General features: G+C 35.4%; 1 protein-coding gene and 1 pseudogene across 3 annotated transcripts; one reads left to right on the top strand and one right to left on the bottom strand.

The window, feature by feature from the left end:
* Positions 1 to 829: 829 nt before the first annotated feature.
* On the bottom strand, positions 830 to 25594 carry CCDC122 (coiled-coil domain containing 122; the record flags this gene model as incomplete). Of its 2 annotated transcripts, none has more annotated exons than XM_081289661.1 (5): positions 830 to 979; positions 12118 to 12234; positions 12975 to 13373; positions 24902 to 25002; positions 25543 to 25594. In XM_081289661.1, 5 exons carry the CDS (start codon positions 25592 to 25594, stop codon positions 830 to 832), a joined length of 819 nt encoding a protein of 272 aa, XP_081145787.1. The 2 variants fall into 2 exon arrangements, with proteins under 2 accessions (XP_081145787.1, XP_081145786.1); XM_081289660.1 differs by having other exon boundaries at positions 24902 to 25017; positions 25534 to 25588.
* Positions 20257 to 22020, top strand: LOC308646535 (phosphatidylinositol-3-phosphatase SAC1-like; annotated as a pseudogene). Its single transcript has one exon. The product of its transcript is annotated as a phosphatidylinositol-3-phosphatase SAC1-like (transcript).
* Positions 25595 to 26458: the final 864 nt, after the last annotated feature.

Genomic DNA, 26458 nt, shown 5'->3' with positions numbered 1-26458 from the left:
ATTGTCATGGACATAATATGTTTCCTGAGTGAATGAAAATGTTTGTCTATATTAGTTAACTTCTTTTAAGAACTTGCTTGTATTTTTGCTTTACATAATATTGTAACTTTAATTTAGTCACAGTAGAATAAAGTATGTATAGACAGAAAAAGGAAAAAAATATTACACATTGCAATACTCTAAAATATGTTATTTAATAAGAAAGAAAAAATGATTGTTACCTTCTGGATAAAAGAGAAATCTGAGTGAAATATCTGGAACATTAAATATATAACAATATCATTGTGAATAATAATATTTGTGGGCTACTATGAAGGCAGTCGTAAGAAAGCATGATCTAATAAAAACTTTGAAAACAACCCAATTTAAATTACTGAAAATCTGATTGTTTCTCTTCTTCTAATTTTTTACTTTGTAGGGGAATGAGTACAACATTGTTAAAATGTAAGCATAATGGGGGTCAGGGCTGTGGCTCAGCGGTAGAGCACTTGCCTAGCACATGTGAGGCTCTGGGTTCTATCCTCAGAACTACATAAAAATACACAAAATAAAGGTATTTAAAAAGATGTAAGCATAATATATTATTCACACTTGTCCTTCCACTGTTTTCTTGTAAGCATTGCTTTTGTCTATCTAGTGCCATCCATTGTAAGGTTGGGGGGTACTTTAACCAACAGATAACTGATTCAAAAAAGAGAAAACGCATCTGTCATTTAGACAGGCCTCTGCCAGTGGAAGCTGGTTGTTAAGCAACCAAAGGGTTTTCTTAAAATTCTGTCCCCAAAGTTTTGTTGTCATGGTCTGTGTTCCACATAGCCCGATGGCAATGTCACTCTTTCATTCCAACACATTTTCTTAGTTCAGCTGCAGTTTTTTCCAGCTGTTGAATGTTCCATTGCCATTGTCTTCTATTTGATTGAAGCTTGTTCACCTGACAATGTAAACGCTTAAGAATTGCATAATACCTCTTATGTTGCACCTGTGAAGAGAACAGCACACATCAACAGGGCTTGAGAAGAACACAACAGCCATGAAAGATCTTTTGCCTACTCTAAGAGGAAAGCATTTGATTAGAAACCATTGTAAACAATGATAATAGTAAATGTAAACAGTAATTGTGTGATTACTATTTATTCAATACTTATTACAAGTTAGATGCTGTGCCAAGAGATTTCTGCCTATAAGTAAATTCTCAGGACACCTTCTGATGGGGGTATTATTATTCTCATTTTTCATGAAGGAACCAAAGATCAAAGAGTCATTGGTCCACGCTTTCATAGCTAGCAAGTGCTAGTGGTGTTTGAGAATTGAACCCAAGTGAGCATCCTTGATGGAACACATTCTGTTTCTCAAGGCAGCATTAAATTAAACCAAATTTATTCTGACTCTATTCTCAGAACTGCAACTTAAATTAGTATGTGTAATGGTTTGGATCTGGAATGTGCTCCCCTCAAAAAGAAACAAACAAACAAACTTCTGTGCTGAAAGCCTGGTTCCCAATGCAACAAGGTTCAGAGGTGAGGCTTTCAGGCAATGATTGGATCCTGAGGGCTCTGATCTCATCAGTGGATTAATCCATCATTGATAGCTGATTGTACTACTGGGAGGTGGGACCTAGTTGAAGGGTTTTTGTTCTCCCTGCTGGCACCCTCTTCTCTTCTCCTGGTGGATCTCTTTGTCTCTCTCCTTCCTAACTGGCATGAGTTGAACAGGTATCCTTTGCATTGGAGTCAGAGGACCATAGACAGAGACCTCTAAATCTGTGAGCCAAAATAAATTTTTCCTCCTCAAAGTTGTTCTTGTCAGGGATTTTGGTCACAGTGATGAAAAGCTAACTAATATAGTATATGGACTAACGGAGGACCTAATATAGGAGTATACTTTTGTAACAAATGGCCAAGTCTCAGACAATTACTGTAGCCATGCTTCAGTAAATCACGGGCTGCGACCTGATTAGAACATGTTCAAATAAGGCCATAAGCAGTGACCAATCAAATTTTTCTCTACCTCACTTTCATTTTCTGTCTAGAAATGCTACCTGCCCATATTATGGAAAGGATCTCCTGAACCTCTGCTGGTTCTGAGGGCTGCCCAATTCACATATTGTTCTTTTAATAACAAAATGTTAAATTCAATTTGCCTAATGTTATCAGTTAATAAAAATGATTCCATTTCCTATATTCAGTGGTTCACTAAGATAGACCCATACATCAATCTTAAGGTCTAAGAAATAATATAGTTATTTCTTTCCATTTTTCCAGGATGTGACATTTACTTATCAATTATTAAGGGTACAAAATCATTAATAAAATGTGACACTAATTTACATTTTTCAGATTTTCCCAAGATGCACTATTTTTCCCAAGATATACTATTTTCTTATTAACAGATGCCAAATTACATAATCAGACACTAAGTCTCCTAACCTTTCATTAACCTTTAAGTTTAAAGTACACCTGTACTTTATTTGTAATCTAAAATTCCCATCTAAAGAAGTCCCCTTAAAGATTATACTTAAAATATCCTAAAGTCTATAAACTATTCTTAAAGCGTATTAGGAAAGCATACAGCTAAAAACTTAAGAATTCTAAACCCAAGAATCTAAATAAAATAATATTTCTAACATTATTCTAAAAATGTCGTATAAAGCTACTTTAATTCCTACATTTATTCTCATAAAACTGGTTTAACTGATTTCTCAAAGAGTTTCTTTGTTTCTTAGTCAAGGTGCACTCATTCTTATATCTTTGTAATCTCTCTCAGTGAAAGGCAATTCTAAATATCAGTCCACTTATCGACAATATTAACTATGCTCATCATAAGTCCCTATGTGAAGTAAAAGTGGATTTACAGAAAAGAGGAGGATGTATCTTTATATGCCTTAACTTTCCTAGGTATATAACATAACTTTTCCTTAATCAAATAAACCTATATATGGTGGGCTTTGTGCAATAAGCATAATGATTAAGCTTTCAAAGAGGCCGGAAATATGGGCTTGTGTTCTTAGTTGATATAATCAATGTGGTGCCTAAAATTCTCGTGAGCTTTCAGAGAATGATTGTTGTCCATTATCAGTTTTGTCCCCAATGTGCTGAGATAGAAGAACAGCCTTCTATTTTGTCCTCGAAATGCTGAGGGGTAGTAGAACATCCTTCAAGGCATGAACTACCTGTTGTGTTCTAGCCATCTGAAATTTAATTTGGTTTGGCATTAAACATATTCATGCCTCCTGTTGGGAAAAGGAGCATGAAAATGAAAAGTCTCAATTACATTAAAAAAAGGGTTCTGTTTCCTACCAGCATGGTTTTGCCAGCACTTATCCTCACAGTGAGAGAGGGAGCACCTTTACCACCACTTATTGTGAATTAGCATCCCCACCAATCTTTCTCTTTATGCATTTGCCTACATTTCATTATAATGGAATCAATTATATGTTGTTTTTTGTGACTGAATTCTTTCACTTAGCATAATGTGTTAAGGTCATCTATGGAGTAGTATGCATACTACTTCATAGTATGCATTAGTACTTCATTCTTTATACTGTCAAATAATATAATCTACCACATTTTATTTATCCACTTTATCACTTGAGGGATGTTTGAGTTGTTTGCACTTTTTAACTATTATGAATCATGCTGCTATAAACATTTACATGCAAGTGTTCATGTGCATGTTTTTATCTTTCTTGGGCAAATGCATAGAATTAGTAGGTGACATGACATTGTGATTTGATAACACCATATGACCAACATATATAATGATATGAGGTATGCCCTGAAAAGCTCATAGTGTTAGGCAATTCAGGAATTTCAGTGATGAAATGAAATGCTTACATTCTGAGAGCTGTAACCTAATCAATGCATTAATCCACTTGGATTAATAATTTGAATGGACTATGGGGTGGTAACTGTAGGCAGGTGGGGTGTGACTGAAGGAAATAGGTCTAGGGCATGTGACTGGGGCATGCCCTTGGGGATTATATTTTGTCTCTGGCTCCCCACTCTCTGCTTCCTCGATGCTGTGAGCTGAGCAGCAGTCCTCTGCCATGCCCTTTTACCATGACATCCTGCCCTTTCTTAGGCCCACAACCCTGGAGTCCACTGACTATGGATTGAAACTCACACTTTCAAAGTGTGAACCCAAAATAAACTTCTCCTTCTCTAAGTTGTACTTATTGGATATTTTAGTCACAGCCTTGAAAAGCTGACTGACACATATGATAACTATGTTTAATCATTTGAAGAAGTGCCCAAACTAGTTTCCAAAATGACTGCGCCATTTTACATCCCCAAGGGTAATGTGTGAAGCTTCCAATTTCTTCATATTCTTGTTATTGTATACATATTATTGCCTTTTTGGTCATGGCTGTCCTCAGGGGTGTGAACAGATATCTCATTATAGCACTACCTTAACCAATACAATGAAAGAAACAAAAGACTTACAAAAGCTATCTATTTCATATATATTTTAGAGGTGCTCTAGCAAGTCGGGAAGGTGTTTTTTTGGTCAATTCAAAGAAGGATCAAGTTTTCAAAATGCTAATTTACAAATGTATAAAAATAACTGATTTGGCAAAACCATATAGGAGCCATCCTTCTTAGTTTCCAAGACTTAAGTCCATGCGCCATCTCTCTATCGCTCAATTTCTCTTCCCATTAGGACCCAGATCAGGCTATCTGCTGAATCTCCTCCCTGCTTCTCTCACTCTTTCCCACCTTTCCCATTAGCCCAGGAGTTCTTTACCTTGACTTTACCATGGGTCCCTTTGGCAATATAATGAAGACCATGGACACCTTCACACAATTTTTTGTTAAATGCATAAAATAAAATGTACACAATTACGAAGGAAAATAATTAAGTTAAAATGCAGTTCTGCAGGAGGAGCAGAGAAACTAGAACAGAAACAATCTGAGCATTTAACAATACTGCTGGAAAAACAAAGTGAGAATCTGTCAACTAACATTTCACAAAAATTGCTTGGAACTTTATATCCTTTTAAGTTTTCAGTTTTTGTTATTTCTGCAAATGTAGAAAATTTATCAAGTGATGAACTAGACGTATTGATCTATGGGCAAAAAAACACCCTTAAAATATTAGAAATGAATGAGTTTAATATGAAATATGTTAATAATGAAACTATGTCCAAAAGAAATTTTAAATACATTGAATATATTCAAGATGATATGTATCCATTTACACATACCATATCCATTCTCTCTCTCCATATATACATATAAAATGTTAATAAAAACATGTCATTGAATACGCTCACATTCATGTTTATCAGATGTATTAATAGTAATGAAATATCTAGACCAAACTTTTGGTTAATAAATTTGGTCAGTTGTAAATTGGTCCACTTCTAAAATTATCCTCCAATAATTAAGCTATGAAATTAATTCACAATGGTTCAGAGTAAAGATGTGCAGAGTCCCATTAGTAGAACTCTTGATTATTAACCATAGTCAGACTTAAAGAAGACATTCATAAATCTAAAGAAAAAATATATCTTCAGGAGAGTGTCATAAAAAGGGTATTACAAAAATAGGCAAGTGAAGGAACATGTGCTGGAAGTTCTGTTCTGGTACTTTCTGACAAGTATAGATTTGTATTGGGCTCAGAGGTGATTTCATGAAGGCAAAGGTCACCTTGTGAGCCTTCTTAGAGACCAGTTCATTTGTTGAGACTCTACAAGTAGCATTGTGATTTGATATGTGTCCTAAAATTAAAACTTGATCAGCATTAAGCTGCTAAGGATATAGAGGTTCTATAGACAAAAATTCTTTATAGCAGCCAGGGTTGTAGCTCAGTGGTAGAGTATTTGCCTAGCACATGTGAGACATTGGGTTCGATCCCCAGCACCACAGAAAATAAGTAAATAGAAAGAAAAAAAAAGGTATTGTGTTCATTTGCAACTAAAAAAAAAATGGAAAGAGATAGATTTTGCCCTAGGACATGGATGGTTACTTTTACTTAGTAATTGTTGACAGCCAGGCAAAAATAAAGCCAATAGAAATAGGTTTGATATTCACAAAACACACTGAAAAAAGTGAACAAGAACATATATAATAATTTCCTACTAATTTTGTCTTTATTTGCTCTACTCTGGACACACTGTGCTTCTATGCCCTGAGCCCAGACACGTTTCCATTTTAAATCTTTGCACTTACCTTTCCTTTTGCCTGGAAAGCTCTTCCTTAGATATTTATATACCTATCTCCTTCACATATTTCAGGGTGTTCCCCCAAAGAGACCTTCTCCATATTTTTGTTCTTAAACCTCCTATTCTTATCTAAAATGCTTTGTATAGCTTGTTTATGCCTGTCTCTCCAACTACAGTGCAGTTTCCATTAGGTACGTGATTCTTATTATTTTTTTTTTTAACTTCTCTATCATCAGAACCTAAAACAGTAATTGTAATAACTGCCTGATGTGAATTGGTCATTAATTTGAATAACGTACTTCTCAAAACAACCAATTTTTTAAAGGGAGGATAAGTTCAAATACCAGAAGGTTTTTATTATTTATTTTGAGGGTTTTTTTTTTTTCTGTCCTTTCTGAATATCTTACTGACAACCTTGGTAGCTTTTTTTTTTTTTTTTTAAAGAAAGAACTCAGCGAGGCATAGGTTTTTTTTTTCTTTGTTTTTCTTTTTTTTTTTTTTTGAGAGAGAGAGAGAATTTTTTTTTTTTTAGTATTTTTTTTTTTTTTTAGTTTTCCGCGGACACAACATCTTTGTTTGTATGTGGTGCTGAGGATCAAACCCAGGCCGCATGCCAGGTGAGCGTGCTACCGCTTGAGCCATATCCCTAGCCCCCTTGGTAGCTTTTAAGGGCTGCATTGCATATTTTAGTTTTTGTGTCAATATTTCTTTTATATTTTTTGGTTCAGAAAAAATGAACATGGTTTTTAGATTTCAGTGGTTGTTTTTCCTGTCAAATAAATATTTTTAGTATTTCTAAGTTATACCTAAATGAAAAAAAAAATTCAAATATTTATCCCAAAATGTCTTTTTATCCCCGTCTGTCTATTGTCTACCTTTATACATTTTGGAAGAAGGGAACTGAAGATGAGAGTGGAGAATAAAGATAAGCTATGAGTCATTGAGAGAAAAATTGGGGAACCAAAAATACAAAGCATACAAACTCAAATATTCAAATACAAAGCATTGAGCAACAATCAGTGATTTTTAGACCAAAGTTAAAAAAGAAAAAAAGAAAAGTGTTATTTTCCAAATCCAGGAGGAGATTGGAGCAGTGCAGAAATTTTTAGCAAATGATGAGTGCTGCAAGCAGTGTTTTGTGATAACAGACATTTTGCAAAGCATTGGTGGTTTACTCTTACCTAAATTTTGAACAATCTGAGCTGAAAATTTGAAAGGACAGGGGGATGCACTTTCAGAGCTCCTGAAGATCATGAACAAATCTTGTATAACTTGATACGATTCAACACGTAGCTGTACAACTGACAAATGTGTTCATGTATTAATGTTGGCTGCAGAATGACTACACTGCTAGATGTCAGTCCTATGAGAAAACCCCAGAGAAGCAAGGGAGAAAAGGAGACCTAAAAGGCACCATAAGATTTGTTCAAGTAGATAGTTAGAAAATGTGATAACAAATTATTCTGTTGTGGAGACAAGTGCATGTGGGGACAAGTGGAGACTGCTTACATGGCATACGTTAAGGGCATCTGAGTGGCAGGCCACTCCTCTTGTGCTAGGCATGTGATCAGCAGTCTGCTTACCCTGTAGGCACAGCCCTGGGCTTGAGGCCACATGTTGAAGTCCCTGTGCTTGCTCCACGGTCCACTCCTCAATTAGTTGCTGCAAGGGCAGTTAGCAGAATTGCATTGGTGGCTGCTGTAATCAGCACTAACACCAGAATAACACAGAAGTTACAATTACCTGGTGAGCATTTTAGACCAAGCATTATAAAAATACTTCAACAAGCAATTACAAACATGCCTAGAAAAAGTAGAAGAAAATAGTGGCAGATGAATAGAAGATAAAAGATCAAATTAAAATTTGAAGAATTAAAGACAGAATAACCCAAATAATAAATCTACATGGATTTCAACAGTAGCTGGAGATAACAAGAGAATTTAATAAACTAGAAGAAAGAGCACTAAAATCTACCCAGTTAGAGCAATAGATGGAAAATAGAATGAAAGGGGAAAAGAAGAGAGTCTCAAAAGCCCATGAGACTATAGGAAAAGTCCTAACTTTTCTGTCATTCATGTTCTGCAAGGAGAGGACAAAGAGAAACTGAAAAAGTATTCAAATAAGTAATGGATAAAAAAAATCCCAAATCTGGCCAAAGACATAAACTTTTAAAATCCAAAAGGTGAGAGAACCACCAATAGTTAAATTTAAATAAATCTATGTCTAAACATGTCATAGTAAAATTTATGAAAACCAGAGGTAAGAAAATCTTGAAGAAACAAGAAACAAACACTAATGTGGGGAGATTGTCTGCTGATGGGAAATTTCTCATTGAAATCATGGAAGCCAGAAGGGTTCCAGTAGTACAATATTTTTCAACTATGGAAGGAACGGCTGTCCCACAATTCTATATCCTATATATAGCAAAGACATTCTTCAGGAAAGAAGGGGAAACCAAGACATTCCCAGATAAAATAAATAAATAAATAAAAGAAAAGAATTTGTCACCGGCAGACCTACCCTAGGATAATGAATTAAGAAGTTTTCTAGCAAGAAAGGAAATGATAAAAGACAGAATCTTAGGAGATCAGGAAAGCAGAAAAATCAGGGTGGAACAAAATTAGGGATAAAACAGGGAAAGATGGAGAAGTCACAGTGAAAGTAATGGGTTTCTTTTGAGGTGAAGAAAATTCTTAAAATTAATTTGGGTGATGGTTGCATAAATCCGTAGATATACTAAGAGTCACTGAATTAAATAATTTGAATGGTGAATAGAACATGAGTTATTTCTCAGTAAATCTCTTTTCAAAACTCAGCTGATGAAATTGCAGTTTGCCTATGAAAGGGGCACAATACAACTTTCTGGACATGCTGGGAAAGTTCTATGTCTTGATCTAGATGATGGTAACACAGATGCATGTTTACATTAATCAAAATGAAAATCAACTCAAACAAACTGGAAATCCATATGTAGTAAAATAAAATTTAATCCCTATCTTCACCCGGCACAAAACTCAATTCAAAGTGGATCAAGACCTAGGTATTAAACCAGAACTACTAGAAGAAAATGTAGGCCCAACACTCCAACATGTCATCTTAGGAATCAACTTCCTTAATAAGACTCCTAAAGCACAAGAAGTAAAATTAAAAAATCACATGAAAAAGTTTCTTTTTAAATTTTATTTATTTACTTATTTATATTTATATACAACATCGGAATGCATTACAATTTTATTACACATATAGAGCTCAATTTTTCTGGTTGTATACATAGTGTACACACACCAATTCATGTCTTCATACATGTACTTTGGATAATAATGAGCATCACATCCAACCATCATTAATTATCCCATGCTCCTTCCCTTCCCTTCCTAACCCTCTGCCCAATCTAGAGTTCTTATATTCTTCCCATGCTCCCTCTCCTTATCCCACTATGAATCAGCTTCCTTATATCAAAGAAAACATTCAGCATTTGGTTTTTTGGGATTGGCTAACTTCACTTAGCATTATCTTCTGTAACTCCATCCATTTACCTTCAAATGCCTGGAACAAGACAGGGATGCCCTCTTTCACCACTTCTATTTAACATAGTTCTTGAAACACTGGCCAGAGCCATTAGACAGATGAAAGAAATTAAAGTGATACATATAGGGAAAGAAGAACTCAAATTGGTACTATTTGCTGATGATATGATTCTATATCTGGAACACCCTAAAAGTTCCACCAGAAAACTTCTAGAACTAGTAAATGAATTCAGCAAAATAGCAGAATATAAAATCAACACCAATAAATCAAAGGCATTTCTGTATATCAGTGACAAATCCTCAGAAAGGGAAGTGAGGAAAACTACCCCATTCTCAATAGCCTCAAACAAACAAACAAACAAACAAAACCTTGGGAATCAACTTAATGAAAGAGGTGAAAGATCTAAATAATGAAAATTAAAGAACACTAACAAAAAAATTTTCTTCACAGCAAAAGAAACAACCAAGAGTGTGAAGAGAGAGCCTACAGAATGGGAGAAAAATCTTTGCCACCCGCACCTCACATAAGGATCTACAAAGAACTTAAAAAATATTAACACCAAAACCAAAACCAAAAACATCCAAATAACACAATCAGTAAGTGGGCAAAGGAACTAAAAAGACACTTCTCAAAAGAAGAAATATGAATAGTTAAAAAATATATGAAAAAATGTTCAACGTCTGTAAATCAAATAGAAAATAAACGTCAAAATACACTTTGAAATTCAAAAACAAACAAATAAACAAGCAAATACTACACTGAGATTTCACATCATTCCAACCAGAATGATAATTATGAAGAATATAAGTAACAATAAATGTTGGTAGGATATGGGGAAAAGGCTACACTCATACATTGTTGGTGAGACTACAATTAGTGCAACCATGCTGAACAGTACCAAGAGTCCTCAAAAAACTAGGAATGAAACCACTATTTGATCTAGTTAGTTCACTATTCAATTTTTAACCAAAGGTGTTAAAATTGGCCTACTAAAGTGACTAAGTTACATCAATGTTTATAGCAGCACATTTCACCATACTTAAGCTATGGAAACAACCTCGATGCCCATTAGCATATGAATAGATAAAGAAATTGTGGTATATATACACAATGGAATGTTAATCAGCCATAAAGAAGAATTACTTTATGACATTTGCCAGTAAATTAATGGATCTGGAGACTATCATGCTAAGTGAAATAAGCCAATCCCAAAAAACCTAAGGTTGAATGTTCTCTCGGATATGTGGATGCTAACCCACAATAATGGGATGGGGAAGAAAGAAGTTCATTGCATTAGACAAAGGGGAATGAAGTGAAGGGAGAAAGAGATGGGAATGGAAAAGACACTGGAATGAATCTGATGTAACTTTCCTATGTACAGATATGGACATACCATAGTGAATCTCATCATCCTATACATGCACAAGACCGGGATCCTAATTAGAATAAGATATATTCCATGCTTGTCTAAATATATCAAAGTGGATTCTACTGTCATGTGTAACTAAAAAGAACACATAAAAATAAAAAATCAAACATTTACAATTTATGGACTTATGACAATTGTGCTTTGATAAAACATGTTAGCATAAGAAAAGTACTACGTAATCTCAAATTCCTTTCCAAAGTGCTTTTAACAATGTATACAGACACAAACAGTGTTTAAAACTTCAGGTGTTCTACACCTTACCAGCTTCAAAAAAAATTTAAGAGTCTTGTCTTCTCTATTGTTATGGTGTACTTCCATGGTATCTCTTTATAGAGAACATGAAAAGGTGAGGATTTTATCTTTAATACTTCAGATGCTTTTTATATTGTGTCAGATTAGTCATAATCAAGTGAAAATAGGCATCTTCTTTCCATATTAATGCTGTCATAGTGGAAAGCATTTTTACTGTTAAAAGCGTGTTCTTTACCATATTTGTCTCCATTCATGTAAATAATAATTCACTGTAAAAGTCTGCAGGTGATGAGAATTTTGTCTCATTTTTGGTTTTACATATTGCTTTTTAAAAAAACTTGACTCTTGAGAATTACAAATATGTAATCAGAGAGATTTAGAATGAGGACGATTCCCATTGTCTTTCACTTTATTTCGAGGAGTATCTGGTGTCTAGGAATTGTCATCTTCTATGACTATAGCCTCTGCTGTCTTGCCATTAAGCAGATATCAAGCTGTGGGTGCAATGAGACCTGAAAGAATTCTAGGCCATATTTAAATACTAGTAATTCCTTTGCTTGAACATATTTGAACATCTTTGAATGAGGAGTCTATCTATTAATAATATACATTTATTTACTAAATTTTAAAATTTTTTGTTCTCTAGCTGTTTTGATAATTGAGAGTAAACTATAGAAACATGAATGTAGCATATGCTCAAAACCTGATCTTATAAAACATTGAAATCTCAATAATTAACACTTACCTCTATTTCTTTTGTTAATTTTTCATGTCTCCTTTTTTCTTCCTCAAGAAAACAAGTTTTTTCAATGATAGATTCTTTTACAGTTATAATTTCATTCTTTAGCTTTGAAATGTCTTCCTGTATAGTTATTAAATTTAAAATATACAAGTCAGAAAGGCATGTTTCATATAAACCTGCAACACTCAGTGTGGCCATATTTTAAGAAAAGTAGATAAATTAAATTTTAATTTTGATACATAGGATTAGATTATGACTTCTATAGGTATACTGGATAAATAACTATTATTCAAACAAAGCTACCTTACTTTGAAAACTCAGAAGTAAAAACAAATTAAGACAAAGGAAAGTGGTATTTATCGTGGCATTTGCCTGACAACAATGCAAAGGATACTTAATTCAATAGCAAAAAAAAATGGTATTTTAAGTTTGTACTTATTATTGACTTCAAAGAATAGTAAGAGAAACACAAAGATGTTTAAAGTGCAATTCTTAATTCAGACTCTTTCCATAACAGCATACTAAATTGGTTGGAATTGGTCTGGATGCATTGGCATAGAAGCTAGAGCCTCAACCTTTCTCTGAATTTATACTTTCTGCAACACATGGATTAATTGTTCACTGTGATTTTGTTTAACTATATATTTTTAGCAATCCACAATGTATTTGTAAATATTTCCTTTATGCATTTGCACATTTGAGGTAGTTGTTATCTAAATTCATGTACTTATCCAAGTTCTTAAAAATTGTGAAAATAGTTTCTGAATGTAATAAAATAGCATTTTATTAACTTAATGATGAATGTACTATTTAATACATACTAGAATGAAAGAAAAGTTTTGATAAGTAACAATTCAAACCTGTACTTGTGTCATTTGGTTCCCTCCTGGATTTTGGAGATCTTGTATAAGTTCCTCTTTCATTGTCTTTAGTTTTTTTACTAGATCTCGTTTTTCACAGAGTTCAATCATAAATGGCCATTGGCTTTCTATCTCCCCCAAACTGTCTTTATGTGCTTTTATTTTTGCATAGTAAGTCTTATATTTTATCATGCGTTCCTCAAAATCTTCTTGGGCCATTTCGATATCAAACTTAAGCTTCACATTCTCTGTATATAAGGACTTGATTTGAGATTCCAGGCTTCCACACTGAAGTCTGGAATTCTCTATGGCAGCATCCTTCTGATAAATTTGCCTCTCTGTTTCTTTAGTTTCTGCAGAGATGGCTGCTATTTGCTTTTCAAGCTCATGAAGTTCATTCTGTAATATATTTCAACATTATCATTATTAATTCATGGTACTCAGCATGAGAGGAAAATTGTTTTGATCCATAATGCATATAGGAAAATCACTTAACATAAATATATACATTAATCAGATACAGTAAAGAACTGATGCATAATAGAAGGAAATATGCAATAATGTAACAATTACTTTCTCAGAAAGATCCCAGAGTTATATATTTCTTGCTTTTTATTGGTCATCTAATTCTAAATGTTAAATTTCATCATTTTGTTTTAATATTTTATGTATAAAAATATTAAAACCATTTAATAATATATTTTAATAATATATTTATGGGTATCAAGGAAGACAATATAATAAAATGATAAAACACTGACTCAAGAATTAAAAGACCTGCTGGGATCGTGATCAGTGGTAGAGCACTTGCCTTCCATGTGGGAGGCACTGGGTTCAATTCTCAGCACTGCATATAAATAAATGAATAAAATAAAGGTCCATCAACACTAAAAATAAATAAATAAATAAAAGACCTAGGCCTAGGTTCCAGCGATCCTTACTGCTGTTCACTACTTTGTGTGATCATGCATAACAAATTTAATTACCACCTCACTTTCTTAATTTATAAAATGAGTATTAAGATATCTACAATATCTACTTTACCTCTCTAGGGCATTGGGCATGGCTAACTGGTGCCTCCTTAAAAGGAGTTTTCCTAGCACCACTCTTCCTCATTCTCCTTAGCTATCTCTGAGCATTCCTTCTAATCTCAGTGATTTCTTCAAACACAGGTCTTCCTCAGAGTTCAATAATTCATCATTCCTTCTTCTCCCTCTCTACATACATAACCCTTGGGTAACCTTGCCCATACTTATAATTTTCAGCTATGCATCTACTGATGATACGGAGAATAAAAGTGACTTTTTAATTCCATAGCCAGATGCCCTTGGCCATGGCAAACTCATGTCCCCAAAAGACTAATTTTTCCTCCCTTCCTAGCCTATTTCCCCTTGTATCAATTATCTATTGCTAGAACCACAAAACCTCAGTGACACAACAATAAATACGTGTTCATTACTGACATGACTGGGAAAAGAAGGGGTTGGCTAGGTGATTCATATGACTGGGAGAAGTGGGGATTGGCTAGCTTGGCTAGGTGTTTCTAATCACATCTCAAACACCTGTGTGTGTGTGTGTGTGTGTGTGTGTGTGTGTGTGTGTGTGTACCTGAGGATCAAATCCAGGGCCTTGCATTCTAAGCAAGTGCTCACTGGAGTCACATCCCTGCCCTGGGGTGGCTTATTTTCAAAATTGCTTTTAGGCAGAAATTTTAAGTCCCCTTACTCAGGAAACATATTCATTTAGTTTCTTCTCTTGGCATTTTTTAAAAAGGAAAAATGAAATTAACCACAGAGTTTTGTATCCAGTTTCCCAAGTAAAACTAAGAAATGAGAAGGAATGGTATGGGTGAGTGCCCTCATCAGTTGCCATTGTTATTCCCTCTGTATGATAATGAAACTGAGGTTCTGAGATGTTGAATAACAAAGATAATTCATCATTTTACCAGTAAGTGTCAAACACTGGTTTTGAATTTTGAACTCTAGTCAGGCAGTCTGTAATTTTTTTTTTGTTTCTCTCCTACATTATTATAGAGATACTATGTACTATGTCTTTTAAACATACAGATACATCTGAAATTTAAGTATTTATGTATTTACCAAAGAAAAAAAATGTCTGTGGTTTGGCTGGTTGTAAGACAATTTAGTTTGGCTTTGAACTGAGCTGGCAGGGGTGTCTTGCTTCTACTTTATGTGTCTCCTGTCCTCCAATGGATCAGCCCAGGCATGTCCTTCTCATGATGATAGCAGATACAGAAAAGCCAAAGCTCAACTGTTTAAGAGCTTTTAAAAAGATTTTGCTGGAATCACATCTGCTAATGCCCCAGCTAGTCACATGATCAAACTCAAGAGTCAAGGAGTGGAAGTATGTCTACCCATGATGTGAGAACATTATAATGATATGGGAAAGGGTGTCAATATAGAAAGGGATGAAAAATTGGGAACAAAAATGCAAATTAACATAACTCTATATTCCCCAAAGTACTTAACAGTATGGCTTTAAAAAAAAAAAACTATACATCAAATTCTATAAATCCTCCCACCAAAATAATTGCTGGCTATCTCCATTCCTTTTTTCTATCTAGATGGTCATTCTCTTTAAATAAAGTTTTAATGTTTGGAGGAAGGTATTGTATTAAAAAGACAAAGGCCTTCAATCCTTTTTCTGACAGAGACCAAAAAGATAAGTACATTGAAAAGTACAATATGCTAGTGAAACTCAATTTTTGTCTTCAGTGCTAATATTTCAAATGCCCACTTGACATTTCTGTTTGGGTGTCTAATAGACACCTCAGTTAGATATATTCAGAAAATATTTAAGTTACACACTGTGTTTGCCTTTCGTTTCTGTGACCAAAATACTCAACAGGAACGATGGAGAGGAGGAAAAGTTTATATTGGCTCATAGTCTCAGAGGTCCAGTCCATTCCTCTGGGCCCAACTGAGGCAGCACAACATAGTTGAAGGGAGTGGTGGAAGACATGGAGGCAAGGAAGTAGATAGAGGAAAGTAGGAAGGAAGTCACAGGGAAGATGGACCCTTAGAGGGCACTTCCCCAGTGACCTACCTCCTTCAGCCAAACCCCAGCTGCCTACAGTTACCATCCAGTCCATTCACGCTAGGATGGACTGATTAGAAGGTTAAAGCTCTCACAATCCAATCATTGCACCTCAGAACATTCCTGCACTAACACAGGAGCTTTTAGGGGACACCTTATGTACAAACCACACCACACACCAAACATGTTCCTCCTTACTTCTTCTGATTCCAACAAACTACACCATTTTCCACCTGGATAATCCAAAGCCATAAAGTTATTTTTAATTTTTCCATTTCCCTTATCCCACATCCTACTTGCCACCAAAATGTGAGAATTGGTTCTCCAACATAAATCTCCACATTTACTTCTGACCAATCTTTGTGGTGTGGCCTAATTTCTAATCATCTTCCTATTTTCATTCTTGTCCTTCTCTTAGGATCCATTTATCAGGAAGAAGGATCTTTGAAAGACATTTATCATGTCATGCTACATCCCTGCTCAAGCATCTCCAGTGGTGTCCCATTGCATTAATAATAAAATTCAAACTCACCAAAGTGGCTTATACGGCTTTATATGCTCTAGTACCTATCGACTTTACAATCTTTCTCATCTACAATTCTCTCTTCTTCTAGCCTCCTTTCTGTTTATTAAATAGGCCTAATTCCTTCCCAAGAGCATTTGTAATTGTTTATTTTTCCATCTACCTTATATTCTCAACCCTGGGCTGGAGATACAGCTCAGTGGTAGAGCACTTGCCTGGCAATCATGAGACCCTGGGTTCAATCCCCAGCATGACATAAAAAAAAAATTCTCTAACACTGCTGGGTCTTGTCACAATTCAGCTTTATTACTATTCCTCCAAATAGGCTTCTCAGATTCAAAATATAATTTAACCCCCTTTCCCCTCCTTTACTCTCTATACATTTCCCTCCTTTATATTTTTTTGGAACCCATCAGTGTCTAAAATTATCCATTATTTTATTATTTTTAAAGAAAACTTCTTTAATTTTTGCCTCCCCTAACTGTAAAGTAACTCTATGGCTGCAGGAATCTTTTCTGTCCTTATCACCATGTTCCCAATGCTTACTCAGTGTTTATTAAGTGAGTGATGCACATGGTCAGGAAAGAGACAAGTGTTCTGTCAGTTACATTAGGATATCAACTCTATTTATTAATACAGGGAGAGGAGATGAACACTACTTTGGTTATCATCTCCTCTCTTTTCTGATTGAATGTAACAGGCTGTTAAATTTTATTACTAGCTTTAATATCTTTTTCCTTCAATACATTTCCAACTTTAAATTACTACCACTACTCCTTCCTCTTCTTCTTCCTCTTAATCAGCCTCTTGTTTTTCATCATCCTCCTCCTCCTCTTTTATCTTTCTCTTCTCTCTTTTCTTAGTCTTGTATGCTCCTTTGCTCTAGCTTTTTGAGGCAAAGTAGAATGAAAGAAACTACATATACTGAAGCTGCAATTTGATGAGCTTTAATATTATTATGTTCATAAAGTCATCACAACAATTAAGATAATAAACATATCCATTACCCCAAACATTTTCTCCCCTTTTCCTTCCTACCTAACTTCCCTTCTTCCTAGGAATTTTCCTTCCAAGGAATTTTCCTGGCATGAAGATATTCAAGTGTTCTTCCACTATCTAATTTTTTTAAAACTTGGGGTTTTTTGTTGTTTTTTGTTTTGTTTTGGAATGAGGTAACTCTCAATGGACTTCTAGAGAGCTTCAGAATGGGGACTGGCTATCAGAAAGGCCAAGACTTGATTAAAGTCCTTATCTACACTGCCCCCACCTCTTGGGAGAGGAGAGAGGCTAGGAGTTGAGCTAATAATCAGTCAACTTACATGATGCAACCTCCATAAAAAAATTTTAATGATGAATTTTGGAGACCTTCCTTTGGTGAACACATCCAGGTTCTGGGAAGGTGGTGTGCCCCATATGGCAGCTCTATGCAAGTCCCTTCCCAGCACCTTGTCCTATGCATCTTCTCTGTTTGGCTGTTCCTGAATTGTATCTTTTATAATAAACTAGTACTAGTAAGTAAAGTGCTTTCCTGAGTTCTGTGATTCACTCTAGCAAATTATTAAGCCTTGAGTATCGATGGGGGGGTAGACATGAGAAACCCTCATTGTGGTCTGAATCTGATATTTTCCCTGAAGTCTCATTTCTTGAAGGCTTGGTCCTCAGTACAGCAAGGTTTAAAGGTGGCCTTTTGGAAGATTATTGATCATAAGGACTCTGATGTCATGGAGGGAATAACCCACAGACAGCTTCATGGACTACTGGGAGGTGGCAGGAACTAAAGGAAAATGAGGCATTTGGAAGGATATAGATCACTGGGGCATGCTCTGGGGACTATCCATCCTAGGCGCATACTTTTCTCTGTGCTTTCTGACTGCCATGGGATAAGTACCTTTCCTCTGCCACACTTTCTTCCATGACATTCCTGCCTTGGAACCAGCTGACCATGGACTGAATCCTCTAAAACCATGAGCCAAAACAAAGCTTTCCTATTCTAAGTTATTTTTCTCAAGTATTTATGATAGTGATAAAAAAAAAAGGACTAAAATACCCCTGATTTATAGTCAGTTGGTCAGAAGTATGAGTGTATGAGTGGTCTGGGAATTATCATTGACATTGGAAATGGGGAAGCCTTGTGGGGATGATTCCTTTAACTTGTGAGATCTGATGTTAACCTCAAATAATATCAGAATTTAATTGAACTATTCAATACAAAGTTGGCATTGGGAAAATCAGAAAATTGTTTGTTGGTGTTGGAAAATATCCAAAGTAGTATAAGACTTCCAACATTGTTCTTCAACATTATTTTAGCTGTTCTAGGTCCTCTTTTGTATTTCCATACAACTTGTAGAAATCAGTCTGTCAATTACTCAAAAAGTGTTGAGAGCCACAGGCGAAGGGGCCCCAGCAAACTTCCAGCTGCCAGCTGATGATTGGCTCACAGCAGCCCCCCGCAAACTTCCAGCTGCCAGCTGATTGGCTCCTCTGCAGTGATGCTCATTGGGCTATTTCCCGCCCTTTTAGACCAAGTAGCTGCTCATTGGGGGACTCTTTTGGCTCCACCCACACGACCCAGCCAATTGGCCTCAAGAGCAGGAGGAGTGGGGGGGGGGGGTTGAGAGGCTTGTGGGAAGCCAGTGGTGGCAGTTGGGCTCTGAGGGAATTCCTGAAGAGCTCATGTGGTGCAGCCTGTGTGTTCTAAAAATAAAGTTCGTTTCTGCTTGATAAGTGGCTTGTGAATTGTGCCCAGCCAGACTGCGGCAAAAAGGAAGCAAACAACAACAACAACAAAACCTTCTGGGATTTTTACTAGTACCGCTTTTAATCTATAAGTAAACCTGGGAGAACTGACATCATAACGCAGTGGTTTCTGATTTTCAACATACTGTCTCAATTTATTTAATTGTTGTTTAATTTTTCTCATCATTTTGCATTTTCAACATATAGATTTGAGGGCTGGGGATGTGGCTCAAGCGGTAGCGCGCTCGCCTGGCATGCGTGCGGCCCGGGTTCCATCCTCAGCACCACATACAAACAAAGATGTTGTGTCCACCGAAAACTAAAAAAAAAAAAATATTAAAATTCTCTCTCTCTCTCTCTCTCTCTTTTTAAAAAAAAATATAGATTTGATAAACCTTATGTCAAAATGATCCCTAAGTATCACATAGTTTTGGTACTATTGTAAGTGGAATTGCTTCAAAATTTTTAATTTCTGAAAATTATAGAATTATAGAATTTCTGAAAATTATAGAATTCTATATATTTCTGCCAATATATAGAAATACAGTGGTTTGTTTTGTATATCAATGTTCATTTTTGTATATCAATCTTTTATCCTACAAGTTACTTTTTAGTACTAAGAGCTTTCTTGTAGATTATTTGGGATTTTCTAAAAATAATCATGCTACCTGTGAATAGAAAGTTTCATTCTTCCTTTTTCATCTGGATACCTTTTGTTTCTTTTTCTTACATGTTTGTACTGGCTCCAACTCCCAGTAACTTCCTGTTTAGAAAAAAGGGAAGATATCCTTTCATTCCTACTCATGTGAAGAAAAAAATATTCGGTTCTTTCCGTGGGGTGGCAAAGGGATGGGGTGAGGCGGGCGCGGTGGCTGGGGTACCAGGGTGATAGGTAGGCATTAGCAGAGGTGGTGGTGAGGCTCATGGCAGGCCAGCGAGGCAGAGAAGAAGAAGTGGTGGTGTAGGATGGCGGCGATGACTTACGAGCGGCTGAAGCTGCATATTATACCTGAAAAATTTTATGTGGAAGCTTGTGATGATGAAGCAGATGACATACTTACCATTGACCATGTGTCCACAGAGGTCACCCTTATAGCCAAGAAAGATGTTCCTCCTTCAGCTGTCACAAGACCAATATTTTGTATACTGGGCACAATCCATCTGGTGGCAGGTAATTATCTTATCATCATTACCCAAAATACAAAAATAGGTGAATTTTTTAATCATGTAATCTGGAAATCAACAGATTTTGATGTCCTTTCTTATAAGAAGATAATGTTGCACTTAACTGATATTCAGTTACAAGATAATAAAACTTTCGTTTTGATGCTAAACCATGTCTTGAGTGTGGATGGGTTTTACTTTTCAACAACATATGATTTGATCCATACTTTGCAGCAGTTGTCCAACACTAGTCCAGAATTGCAAGAAATGAGTCTCTTGGAACGGGCAGATCAGCGATTTGTATGGAATGGTCATCTTCTAAGAGAACTGTCTGCTCAGCCTGAGGTTCATCGTTTTGCTCTTCCAGTGTCACATGGTTTTATTACTATGCACTCATGTTCTATCAATGGAAAATACTTCAATTGGATTCTCATTTCCAGGAGGAGTTGTTTCAGAGCTGGCGTGGATTATTATGTAAGAGGAATTGATTCTGAAGGCCATGCAGCTAACTTTGTAGAAACAGAACAAATTGTGCACTATAATGGGAGCAAGGCTTCATTTGTACAGACTCGAGGATCAATCCCTGTCTTCCCGTACCAAAGACCAAACCTCAAGTACAATCCATGACCCCAGATCAAAAAAGAAGCAAACTATATGGATGGTTTCCAAAGCATTTTGATTCACAAGTAATTATTTATGGAAAACAAGTCATAATCAATCTGGTAAACCAGAAGGGCTCAGAGAAACCACTTGAACAAACATATGCAACAATGGTGTCTTCCTTGGGAAGTGGAATGATCAGATACATTGCCTTTGACTTCCATAAGGTATGTAAAAATATGAGATGGGATCAACTAAGTATTTTATTGGATCAGGTATCAGAAATTCAAGATGAATTAAGTTATTTTCTAGTAGACTCTGCCGGCAAAGTGGTGACAAACCAGGAAGGTGTGTTCCTCAGAAATTGTATGGATTGTCTAGGATAGAACCAATGTGATCCTGAGTTTGTTAGCTCGTCGGTCTCTTCAGGCCCAGCTTCAGAGACCAGGTACTTTGCACGTGGGACAAAAGCTTGAAGAACAAGATGAATTTGAGAAGATTTATAAAAATGTCTGGGCTGACAAAGCAAATGCTTGTGCCAAACAATATGCTGGAACCGGTACCTTGAAGACTGGCTTTACCAGAACTGAGAAGAGAACTCAGTTAGTACTCATAAGGGATGGTTGGAACTCACTCAAATGATATTACAAGATCAACTTTTCTGATGGATTTAGACAGGATTCCATAGACTTATTTCTTGGGAACTATTTAGTGGATGAATTAGAATCTCATAGTCCTTTAAGTGTTCCAAGGGACTGGAAATTCCAGGCTTTGCCTATTATTATGGTTGTTGCCTTTTCAAAGTGCATTATCTGTTTGCTTATGGCTGGTGACACTTGGACAGAAACACTGGCTTATGTACTTTTCTGGGGAGCTGCAAGCATTGGAACATTTTTTATTATTCTTTACAATGGCAAAGATTTTGTTGATACTCCTAGATTGGTCCAGAAAGAAAAGATAGACTGAATCTGTGTTTGTGGAAAGTGGCTTGGCTTGGAAGATTCCATGATGCAGAACTGGAGTCTTCACTACAGTTAGTCACTGTCTTTTTAAAGCCTTTATCCAAAAGCACCTCTTGTGCTTTGTGTGGAGTAATGACTTAAAATTGATCTGATGTTACTGCCTTGATGATCTCTTTACTATTGGGATGGTTATATTTATAATTTGAAGCTATATAACAACTGAAAAATAACCCGAATTCAGCTTACAGAAAAGGAATATACTCATTGTTAAGTTAATCAGCTGTTGCAGATGAGTAATATATTTTTTTAAATTAGCTTCTTTCATTATTTAAAACAGTACAATTATTTTTCTAGCTGTTTCGTTATTGTCATTGTAGATGCAGTCACCGTTAGCAAGCATATTTTTCCACACCTTTGGACTTTTCTTCAAATTTTAATAATGAGCTAACTCTACTATGTCTATAAAATATAAGTCTCTTACTTACAGAAGATGGCTTGATGAAATAGTCTGTGACTTCATGGGAAGGAGGAAGAGGATGGGGGTCTGGATTCTTCAGTTTCTGGTGGGCTGCCTCCACTTCAGTCAGCTTGAGCTGCTGCAGTGCACCAGTAGTTTACATGTGATGAAGGGTCAAGACAGACTTCTGTCTTTTTACCAAGTGTGCATGGAATCAAAGAATGGAAAGTCTCTCTCTTATGCTAAAGGTCCAAAGCCTCTACTTTTTAAGGATTGTCCCATTGTGGGAAATACCCTTGACTGGCTGGCCAGCTGCTTCCTCTTGTACATTTTGGTTTCTTTGGGGGTTATTCCTTAAGACCCAGAGGCCTCTCTAGATCTGATATTGCACTTAGGGCAATAGCTGCTTTTCCACGCATGTTACTATTGCTTTTCCCTCTGTCACGTTTTTTTTTGTTGTTGTTGGCTATCAATAACTGTGTCTAAAATTTAGTGCTTCCAGGTAGTTATAGTTCTCCAAATCAAGGACCAACTTCAACTTCAATTCATGTGCAAAAACAAACCTGAAAATTATGCTTCAGAAGCTGTGCATAGTTGAAATTGTAAGTCAGATTGTATATTCAAATTGTAATTATGAGGTTTCAATAATAGTACAGTATGTAAGGTAGTGTAGTTACTACTATTTTGAAACAATTCAATTAAACACTGCTACTATATTTCAGTGTTTTGCTTGAAAATGTGTAGTTTTTTTCCCAATAGTAGTACCTTATGTTGTCCTTAAATGTTTCTTAAAGCGCCTTCATTTTAACATTATCTTTTCCAATATAATCTTTTACAAACATTAATAAGAATTGTTACTTTTAGAAGCTCTGAAAGAAATAATAGTTTGGAAAACCCTGTGTAGCTTAAAATCAGTCATTAAAACTCACAGTAGGGTAAGTAGATAGAGCCACCTATTCTTAACATGTAAATAAGCATAATTTGTTCCAAAGATGGAATATTGACACATAACTCATGACTACTGTAATATATTATCCAAATACTACTGGGCATTTCACGGTAATAATGTGAAAACTACTGCATCAAAGACCAAGTCTGAATCGCTAATGTGGCTGCTTGCAGGGAATGGACTTATTGGTATGTTAGGTCATAAGCTATCAATATTTCAGAACCCTGTAATGATTTTATTTCCTAATTTGTGTACTGTACATCCATAAGTGAAAATAAAATGTCATATACTTTTCTAAAAAAAAAAAACAAAAGAAAAAAAACATTCAGTCTTCCAACCTTAGGTACATGGTTGACTTTAGGATTTTTTTTTTAAGATGGACAAAGTTCCCTTCTAATCCTAATTTTCTGAGACATTTTTGTCATGAATGGATGTTGAATTTTAACAAGCACTTTATATATATTTTTAAAAAGAATTCTCTCTATATAAAAGCAATTTTTAATTTGCTTCTTGTTTAAAAACCAAAGGTTTCTCATCACTGTTAGAATAAAGTCCAAATTTTTTATCATGGTATATAACTTCCACCTCTTCTCAAAACATACTCTATACTATACCATTATCAAACTACTTAGGGTTCTATGAATGTACAATGCTGTTTCAGGCTTCTGTGATTTCTCAGATTCTGTTAATCTGGAATATCATCCTCCTTATCCCAGTTCCCTTAATCTTATACCTGGCCAAGATACCCAATCAATCAGTGAATTCCAACTGTCTTTTAAAACCCAACATTGAATTCCAACTGTCTTTTTAAACCCATCATTGAAACATCACTTCTTTTGCAATCACTCATTCTTCAGTGTTAAATATGTTGGGCTCCTACCTCTATTGTTGATGCTACCACCATGAGTGCAATTATTTGTTTACTTGGACTCCTTCCCAAATAAATCATGAGCAATGCAAGGGTAAGGACAATGTTGAGAAAAATGCTTAGCAAAATTCTCAATAGAAAGTGGGCCCTAGTTTAGCTATTGTGAATTGCACTACTATAGACATTGAGGTGGCTGTGTCCCTGTAATATGCTGTTTTTAAGTCCTTTGGGTATAGACCAAGGAGAGGAATAGCTGGATCAAATGGTGGTTCCATTCCCAATTTTCCAAGAAATTTCCATACTGTTTTCCATATTGGCTACACCAATTTGCAGCACCAGCAGTATATGAGTATACCTTTTTCCCTATATCCTCGACAACACTTATTGTTGTTTGTCTCATAATAGCTGCCATTCTAACTGGAGTGAGATGATATCTTAGAGTAGTTTGGATTTGAATTTCTCTAATTGCTAGCAACGATGAACATTTTTTCATATATTTGTTGACTGATTGTATAGTTAATAATTAAAATTGATTCCCAATATGAAGTTCTTTTAAAAATTTTGTCACTGTTAAATTGTGAAGACATTTAAGATTATATGAAATAAGTTACCTGTAAATGAAACAGAACTTTTTTGTTTCTTTCTATTTCTGATGTTTGTGATTGTTGTTGTTTTGCAACTTGTTTTACAACTTCAGTTAATGATGATGTATCTTCTTTACCCACAGCTAGACAAAAGAATAAAGTTCATGACAAAAACTAAATGCAGATATTTTAAGACACTTATGTTTCTATACTGGAACATGAAAAATTAGGTGTTTTTTTATGATTTAAAAGAAAAGTACATTTTGGATTGGTAATCCTCCCTGATTCTAGACAAAATCAAAATCAAAGGCAATAATAGTAGGCAATTCAGGCAACTCAAAGCTGTCTTCTGCAATGCCATAACTGTTCTTTTCTGGAAGAGTATAAATATTTTGATTGACCTAATTTTTTTTTTAATCTGGACCACTTGCACTTATACTATAGCGTCACCACAACAACTCAATAGCAATTATAGTTGATGGATTTTCAACATAGGCCTGTATTTTCAGATTGTTATGGTTTTCTAAACACTGAGTACATTTCTTCCTGGTGAAATATAACTGCCTCCTTCTACTTTAATTTATTATTCCTTCTAACATAATTATCTTTTGGTACTATTTTTTATTGATGTTCTTTTAATTTTTTATTTCTTAAGATTGATTCATTACCATCTTTAGGAACTTCTTCACTCTTCCTTTCCTTGTTGCCTGACATTATCATTGTCTGTAATCTCCTCTTTTCCACAGTCTGGCTCACCTTCTTTATGCCTACAAAAACATAGATATTGTTATAAATTGTCAAACATGTCACAGGAATGCAATGACATTTCACCACTGGTACCAGTAATTAAAAGGCAATGAATAAGGGAGAGATTTTGAAAGAAAAGTTGAACTGTATTTGAATCTTGGTTCTTCTGCTTTTTAGCTGTTATGACCTTGAGTAAGTTTCTTCTTTGATTCACTGTGTCCTCAGTCTACACCCTCATAGGGCTGTTGTAATAATTATAACAACCACACACACAATTGGTGAGAATCAGTTCTAAGAATGCTTTGGCAATCTCTACCACAAATATAGGATGTAGGGAAATAGCACTCTTGCCCAGTGTTATTTTGGTCAGAGTAAGACCCAAGTAGGTTGAAAATCATGTGCCAATGTACTTGATTTAGGAGTAACTGATAAGATGAAGGAGTACATATTTTTCTCCATTGAAAGATGAAGATAAAGTTGTTCCAACATAACAATGCTGAGTTGGCAGAAGTAAGGGCATTATCGGCTTTAGGAAAAAAGGTCTCCAAATCTGCCTGTCCATTCCTATGCAGAGAAAATGGTTCAAGGTTTTATGATATGTAAATGGAATCCAATGTAAATATGTACTTTTGAAATTGGAAGTTGCCATCTCCCATTAAACGTAAGGATTTTTCTATTCAGATGACTGATCCTTTTTTAAAAATTCTTAATTGATTTATATAGAACCTGTGCATCTTCCCAAATTGTACTCAAGTGATTACAAGCTTTGTAAGAAAAAAAGAAAGAGAAAGGAAGGAAGGAAGGAAGGAAGGAAGGAAGGAAGGAAGGAAGGAAGGA

Source organism: Spermophilus citellus (genome assembly GCF_964194105.1).
Source record: "Spermophilus citellus genome assembly, chromosome: 1".
NCBI classification, from domain to species: domain Eukaryota; kingdom Metazoa; phylum Chordata; class Mammalia; order Rodentia; family Sciuridae; genus Spermophilus; species Spermophilus citellus.
This window is presented reverse-complemented; position numbering and strand designations above follow the sequence as displayed.